Raw genomic sequence first — 7,983 nt, forward strand, 5'->3', positions numbered from 1 at the left:
TACACATACCTGTTTACCAGGAAGATTGATTGCAGATGATGGGGTGAGCAAGAAATGTCCCAGCAGCTGTTAGAAGTCCTTCAGCTGTACAAAGGTGCCATCTGCCTACAGCATGCTTTATTCATTTCTTTTAAATTGTGGATGCAATAGTCTGATCAGAGAGTGACAGTATTTTAATCAAAGGACCATTTAGGTCCACCTGTAGCAAACTACAGTATGAAATGGAACGGGTTCTTAATAAAGTTAGATATAGCCTTCTGTGAATGCACAGAGTGTGTCACTCATTTAACCGCATCACTTCTGACTCAAGGGTGACATTAAATGGTGCTGTGGATTCTTGTTTGACTGCAGCTTCTGACTGAACACAGCTCCAATGAGAGCCTGCAGAGGACATCCCTCCACTTATCCCTCAGGTGTGCAGCACCAGCTCCTTGTTGTATGCAGGGGCTTTTCCTGGCCCTGTTGTCCCTGTGCCCCTACGGATTACTGCTGCACAGCCTGTGCCTGACAAGTTCCAGCTTTCACCTGTAAAAATGGTGTTTTCTGAAGAGCAAGCTTTCACATTCAGAGTTTCAGTCCAAGTACAGTGGACAAGAGATTCTTGGAGCTAATTAGCACTGTTAGAAAAAAATTTTTTTTTCTATTATATTGACCCCCTTACAATATACATAAATTTCCTCTTTCTTATATCTTGGATTCTTTCATTAGCATTTCACTTTCTGAAGTAATACAACTGAAAATGAAGTATCTCTTTAAAACAATAAAGACTCAAAACACTTCAGTGTATTTTCAGTGATAGTTTATTTACTCACATAAACATTCAAGTATGCAAAGCAGTTAAAATGCTACTGAAACTTGAAATTCTAGAATTTTCAGATTTTGTTTGAAGGTGAAGGAAGGCTAAAATTATTAGCAAAGACTACTCAGTGCAGCCAACCAGCCTTTTAAACCTAAACCTGAGCAATTTAAACAGAGTTAAAACCATGCTAATTACAAAAACTTACCATGAGGTTCCTTGCACGGGGGGTCACAGTTAGTCTTTGGAGGTCCAAGAATACCATTTTTAAGTGTTACTCAGCAGAAGTAGCTGGTAATAGGGCAAGTGCTAAAATGCAAAATTCACAGATGGGACAGTTTGGAGATTATTCTGATTAAGGTGCAGAAAAAAAAAATGTAAGCAACTTTTTCAGTGGAATATGAACAAATGTGTGGGATTTCTTTCTCAGCCTGGGTGTCTAGAAACCCTCTTTAAACCAAGCACATTAAGGCACAACTGATTTTTTAATTCTGCAGGTGGAACACTCAGTCATGCAGTTTTGTTTGCTGTTTAGATGCTCTGCTATTCACAAGCCTCAGTGGGATAGAGTAATGAAGATTCACTTGAAAATGACATAGGTTAAAAACTGTGTAAATATCCATATTCAGACTATTCACAGCTACAGCACAGTATTACGGTGTATAGAAAAATACAGATCCAAGCTTCAGTGGGTTGCAACCCCAAGTACACAACACAGTTCCTCAAGCTCATACCACAAGTGGAAATAACCTTCCACTAGTTTCTGCTCTAATGCCGTGCATTTTGTTAAGAAGCTGCCTCCTATCCTATGTGACACCTCTGCACCTGTCATAACTCAGTTCAAACTTTAGCAGTCTGTGTATATTTACAGCGCTTTATTCATCTGGAAAGTTTATCCTGTAACTAGTATTAACAGGAGTTAACAGTTCTTCTGGGCTGGAAGTGTGGCAGAAGCCTGTTTCCCTTGAGTGGGCTGATCTAGAAACAAGTTAAAAACATCCATCCCCAAAGGAGATGTGGACAGAAATCCATGACGACAGCAACTCTCTTTCCCCCAACCCATTTCTGATAAGGAACTTCCATTGCTAAAAGAACAAGTAATGTTCCTTGGCACAGATGAAATCGGGAGGGAGCTGCTTACCAGTCTAGGTGCGGGCACCCCAAGGTGTGGGACCTGGATTTTAGATCTATGTCACTGCACAGTGACATAGAGGGTACAGTGGCTTAGAGCAGAGTATCAGGTATCAATACGTACTGAGCGGTGGCTCCTTTAGAACCTGCTTATCTGAAACAAACCGAGTGACTGCAAAAAGCTTTACAGAAGTTCATCGCAAAAGGGTAAAATTAATTAACTGCTATGAATTCTTTGCATTCAGGGCTGCAAAACAAAGACACATATTACTTAAATCAGTTTTATTTAAGAATTTCCTACAGTGACAAATCTTATAAAAAGCATCCAAACACGAAACTGCAGCAAACAGCATTCTTTTGGATATCTTACAAACAGTGGAACTTCCACCCTGGAGAGGCACACTGAGCTCTAGTGATCTCTGCTAAAAGAGCTATTGCAAAGCACACCACAAGCTCAATGTTCTCATCACAAACCCCCATCATCTTCAAGTCACATTACCACACTTACAGATCATTAACAGAAAAAAAACACACACCATACAGCATTCACAGCAGTTGACATAAGGGAAAAGAAATACAAATACTCCATTTCACGTAACACATTCAACTAACTGATTAACTAGGTAGAGAACCCACTTAAAGTCTTCCACATGTGGACGTCCTTTGAATGCAATAAACACTCGTACGTTATCTGCTACCATTGCTCTCCGCACACTCTCTCACCAAAGCCACAGGATTGAGAGACATCTCGCCAAGTCAAATAAAATCCCATTAATGCACCACCAGGTCTCTGCATGCGCTCGCTCCTTTATCTCGCACATACCAGCCCTCTCATGCCTCGGCACCACCACCAATCCCACACATGGTTTCAAAAGTTCAAACAGCCTTCTGGTTCCATCTCACAGCCTTGCGTTCACAGCGTTGATACGACTCCATGAAATAAAGAGTAGCGGATAAAAATGGAACACCCACCGTCTAAGACGCAGCATGTGCGGTGTGATGAAGTATTCTTGGATGAGAAAGCATGTAGACAGAAGTATTCCTAAGGCAGAATATTTACAGCACTGCTTTCAATGAAGTGCTTCTTCCATACACATTTGAAATGAGATGAACTGCGGAGATTAAATGAAGCCTTCATATCGTACTTTAGTATGGAGGGAAAACAGTGTTAAAAAAAACAAACAAACACAAACAAAAATGACACTGTGCTGTCCAACGGGGCGCTTGGAGAGTCTTACGGTGGGATCAAATTAAAAACAAGAGGGAGAGAATGCTGTTTCTGACCAATGGTTCCATTGTGAACATGCTAAGAATTCAGGTAGCCAGGAAACAAGGGGTAAAGTATTAAAAGAGAAACCTTTCCTATTGACTGTAGTGTTAGTTCACCTATTGGGCAAACAGCAGTCCACTTCCAAACATTCAGAATTCCAACCAGATACGTAACAAACTTAGAAAATTCCTTTTACCTTTCTTTTCTTTTTCTTTCTTTTTTTTTTTTTTTTTTTTTAGAAAAGAAAAATGTCAAAAATACTGCTGAATATACTGCACACTGAACAAATTCATTTGGAAAACTTTAGTATATACGTAATTTACAGTATACTTACCATGAGTTAGAAAAATTTGATTTCCCACCATAGAGTCAGTATCAGAGCCCACTGCGTCTACATTCCCCAGCCTGACGACTTGGAATCCATGCTTGAACCAAAGCCTCCGTTAAACCCACTGCTGGAGCCTGCATTTGAGGCCGAGCCCCAGCCTATTGCTGCCCCCGAGTTGGACCCTCCGTACGAGTTGTTGCCTGAACTAAAACCCTGGTTCTGCTCCCGCTGCATGTTGCCCTGAGGCTGGTTGTTTCCCGAGGGCCCTGACTGGTTCTGCTGGCTGGCCAGCATGCCCATCATCCCCCAGCTGCTCTGCAGGGCCGCTTGCGCTGCTGCCATCATGGCAGGGTTGATGCTAAATGCCCCGAAGTTCATACCCCCGCCCATGTTGCTGCCCTGGTTGTTGCCCAGTCCTCCCCCACCTCCTCTGCTGTTACCAAACCCCCCCTGATTCCCAAAGCCTCCCGGGTTACCACCAAATCTTCCACCTCTCTCTAACTGTCTACTGCTATTGTGCTTAGGTTCAGCATTGGATATATGTACGCTGATTCCTTTAATGATCAAGTCCTCTCCACAAAGAGACTGGGCAACCTATAAGAAATAAAGGATTGATTAAATGTATGTTAGATGTCCTGTTTTCCAAAAATGTTAGCAGTACAAGACAAAACACAAAACATCCCTACAATTCTGAGCAGATATTTATCCTGCAAAGAAAGCAAATGCATGTACTTAATTCAATTTGAAGTGATTTAGCTTTGCATTCATCACTACCCTAACCGCAGTACAAAGTCCTGTCTGCACAGCTGCATCTAAAAGTGTACTCTCAGTCCATTCAATAAATCAGACAGTGGACAAGTAAGCATTTCATGTGTAGTTCCAGAAATTATACTTTATCATGCTACTATATTGTAGTCCATGAAGTTAAAACATTTTAAGACTTACCTGATCATCTGCAAATGTAACAAAAGCAAAAGCTCGGAAAGGTTTAGGAATGAAGACATCTACCACTTCCCCATACTGGGCAAAGAACTGTCGGAGTTCATCTGCCGTCATGTCCTCAGTGCAGCGTCCAACAAACACCTTCCTGCTGCGCAAAGGCTCATCGGGACTTTGCTGGAGAGAATTGAAGGGAAAAACTATCACAACTGTAGTCCTTGAGAACTGAGTTACACGATGGTAGGTGACACTCTAATCTAGCCTGTTCTGAGGGCTGCTGATTGAAGAAAGTTTGAGATTATAAATTTAAGACTTAAAATAAATAAACGTTAACAATTCTATTCCAAGAACATGGCTGCACCTTGGTAAAGGTGGGGGGGAAGAACCACAAGAAAATGAGCATGGGAGCAACACACAGGGATGGCGACAGGGCCATTGCAGAACACTTTTTTGTAATAATTACATACAGAGAGAAGAAGAGAAGCTATAGGTTCAGTTTGGAACTCAAAGACTTGTTCTGCTCTTCCCCAAATTAGTGATTCCATCTGCTTTATTCTGCATTTATTCATGCAACAGGCAAGTTAGGCAGGTACTGCTGGACATCAAACACAGATTTCTATCTGTACTTCATTCCCTCGCATAATGAGCGATTTTCCCAAATTACTTCCAGCTCACCCACCTGCTCCGTTTTCCTTCTTTGCTCTCACTTGTTCTATTCATTCACAGTAAAGCCACATCCAAGAGCAGATAGTTAATCTGTGCAGCTGCTCTCCCCTAACACAGCTGATGAAGAGGTGCACTTGGGAGTGTTTGGTACAAATAAAAGCACTAGTAAATCCCAAAGTACCTTAGAGTTGGGAAGTTTACAGTCACACCATCTTCCATCAATCATGTGACGCTGCGACATTACTTTCACTTGGGTTTCGTAATCCGTGAACCGAACAAACCCAAAACCTTTCGAGTGGCCTGTTTTAATATCCTTCTTAACCTAGGTGGAAAAAAACCAAAACCCAGAAGTAACCACTAGTATGAAGCATGCTGTTACTGAATGAATTTGGTAAAAATCTGTTTGAGAGTTCACCTGTCTTCCAAGCTTTCTTATCACAGAAATCTCTAATTCCTTAACATCTTCTCCCAAAATTAACAGGCTCATGGAAAAAAAAAACATCCTTAGGAAGAGACACAGCTTCTGATCTTGTCCATGTTTATAAAGCTCCTTTGTTTCTACTGCTTTCTCAGGAACCTGGTATCTACCCAATGTCCCTCCTTACTTGAGCTGCAAATGGATTTTACCTGCACCATCAGAACTTCTCCAAAGGTACTGAAATATTCCTTTAAGTCTTGTTCAGTGGTTTTCCAGGGAAGACCCAAGACTATTAAATCTGAAGTCTTCTGCACTGCTCGTTTCACTTTCACAGCTGATGACGCATCGGTTTCATCCATTTTTCTCTTATTATCTGAATATAAAAAAGTACATTAGACGTCTTCAGCACTGGAAATTGGCTCACTGACTATGAACCGCATGGTGTTAAATTATAACCCAGGATGAGGAAGAGTATAGACTGCAAGAGACACACACCAGCTGCTGAGAGCTAAATGCAACACATATCTGACTGCCCTGAACCAAAGCAAATCCACAATCAAGTCCCCCTCCAAAATGCAAACTGACCCAGTTAGTTCTGCATTAGTTTACTTAAGAATTATCCAGCAACATTCACAGTCCTATAAGGTGGGGAAAACATGAACTTTTAACAAAACTACTTCACTAGCAATTTATTTCCTTCCCCTCTTTTTTGGGGGGTGGAGCAGGGTGGTCAGGTTTCTCCTTTCCTGAGCACTTCAAAATGGTACCAATGCCTTGAGGAAAAGTATCTGTGAGTACAGAGATTACAGTACACTAAAAAGGGTACCACAGTACACTTTGAAGGCCTATACAAGGCTAGCCTTTAAGGGTAACACAAGACTTTGTCTTTAAAGTACTTGTTTAGACAGTGTTAAAAAAATAAAAAACTCAATGGGGATAAACCTACTTGGCAGAACAGACACTTGAATAAATCACTGATCTCTGTGAATCGGAGATTTAAAGAGTAACATGTTGCCATGTTAGATCAGCAGTGACTGGGACCTTAAAGAAAGCAGCCCTGAACAGAGAACCGAAGCCACAAGGACAAACCTTTGGGATAATTCACGACGTAGACAAGGTTTCCCCAGCCAGCCTCGGGGGCGTGCAGGATGCCCTCGACCAGCCGGACTCCTCGCATGCACTGCGACACCGGGTTTCTGTAGCGCAGCCCGCACGCCCCGGGGAACTGCGCCGTCACCGTGGACAACAGCACCGTGCCGTCGTCCTCCGACGGGATTTCGATGGGCTCATCGTTCTCGTCCTCCGTCACTCGGATATACTCCGACATCTTCGCTGGAAGTTACTGAAGTACAAAAGGGAAAGAGCAGGCATAAGCGATCACCCTATGCCCCCTGAGGCGGCTTTCATCTTCTTCGGCCTGAGGCACGAATCTCTCTTTATTACACAACAGGGGGCACCGAGATGCGCTAGTCATGAACACTAAAGCCTCCGGGCCTGCCGGAAACCTCGGCCCGTCCTGGAGGTACGGAGGTACCAACAGTGACTTGGCCCCCGAGCACGGCGGAAACTCCCAGGGGCGCCATGGGCTACTCCCGCGGAACCGGGAGCACAGCCCTCGCCGCCTGCCAGGCCCGCCCGAGCCCGCGACCTCCGAATGCGGCTCCACCCGCCCCAGCACCGCGGGCAGCCGAGTCGGGCCGGGCCCCACCCGGCCTCGCTCACCGGCCAGGGAAGGGAGCGACGTCCCAAAAATCCCGCAACACCGCCACCACCGCACTCTACCGCCGCCGCACAAAATGGCGGCCGCGGCCCCTCAGAGGCCGGACCGGGCCGCGGGCCGAACCATTCCAGGCGGCCGAGGGGGGGCGAACTGCGGCGGGGCGCTCGGAACGCGGGAGAGCGTGGAGCTCCGGCCGTGCCCCTGCAGCCACCGCCTGCTCACAGCCGGAGCTTGGCCGGCGTCCTCGGAACCGACGGCGGCGACGGCAGCTCTCAGAGCCGCTCTCCCCCAAGCGTGGGGCCGGTGGTGCGGCCCTGCCCGCGCCTGCGCGAGCGCGGGAGCTGCCGGGAGCCGGCGCCGTCTGGGAGTTGTCCGTGAGGGCAGTAACCGTGGAGTAGGTACTGGCGCTCGGGCCGGCCCGGAGTAGCTCGCCCGGAGGAGCCGCTAGCAAAGGCAATCTTGCCAAAGCTCTGCGATGCCTCTGTCCCGTTTCCGCTACCAGAAAGAACGAGGCCACCTCATAAAAATTAAACAAAAAAAAAAAAAAAAAAAAAAAAAAAAAAAAAAAAAAAAACCACCCCAAAAAAACCCTAAACACCAAAACCCAAACTTGTTCACCTGGTGTGTTCAGCATGGAGAAGAATGAGGGGAAACCTCATCGCAACCTACAACTTCCTCGTGAGGGGCAGCGGAGGGGTAGCCCCGATCTCTGCGA

The 7,983-nt window shown here is 45.2% G+C and overlaps 1 protein-coding gene across 1 annotated transcript; it reads right to left on the bottom strand.

Annotated features, from left to right (window-relative positions):
• Nucleotides 1-2,194: 2,194 nt before the first annotated feature.
• LOC121349632 (TAR DNA binding protein) lies at nt 2,195-7,426 on the bottom strand. Its single transcript, XM_041460258.1, has 6 exons — nt 7,271-7,426; nt 6,638-6,890; nt 5,758-5,921; nt 5,312-5,452; nt 4,471-4,641; nt 2,195-4,119 (listed from the first exon to the last, which is right to left on the bottom strand). Exons 2-6 carry the CDS (start codon nt 6,873-6,875, stop codon nt 3,589-3,591), a joined length of 1,245 nt encoding a protein of 414 aa, XP_041316192.1. The 5' UTR covers nt 6,876-6,890; nt 7,271-7,426; the 3' UTR covers nt 2,195-3,588.
• Nucleotides 7,427-7,983: the final 557 nt, after the last annotated feature.

This window comes from Pyrgilauda ruficollis, unplaced genomic scaffold (genome assembly GCF_017590135.1).
Source record: "Pyrgilauda ruficollis isolate IOZ18807 unplaced genomic scaffold, ASM1759013v1 scaffold141, whole genome shotgun sequence".
In the NCBI taxonomy this organism is placed as follows: Eukaryota; Metazoa; Chordata; class Aves; order Passeriformes; family Passeridae; genus Pyrgilauda; species Pyrgilauda ruficollis.

Bases quoted from the DNA above. Each gene is read 5' to 3' on its own strand.
- LOC121349632 (XM_041460258.1), bottom strand. From the start codon at position 6,875: ATGTCGGAGTATATCCGAGTGACGGAGGACGAGAACGATGAGCCCATC. The intron at 5,453-5,757 runs GTAAAATCCATT...TTTTCCACCTAG, and splicing joins GAGAAGTTCTGATGGTGCAG to GTTAAGAAGGATATTAAAAC. The intron at 4,642-5,311 runs GTACTTTGGGAT...AATTCTCTCCAG, and splicing joins GTAAACTTCCCAACTCTAAG to CAAAGTCCCGATGAGCCTTT.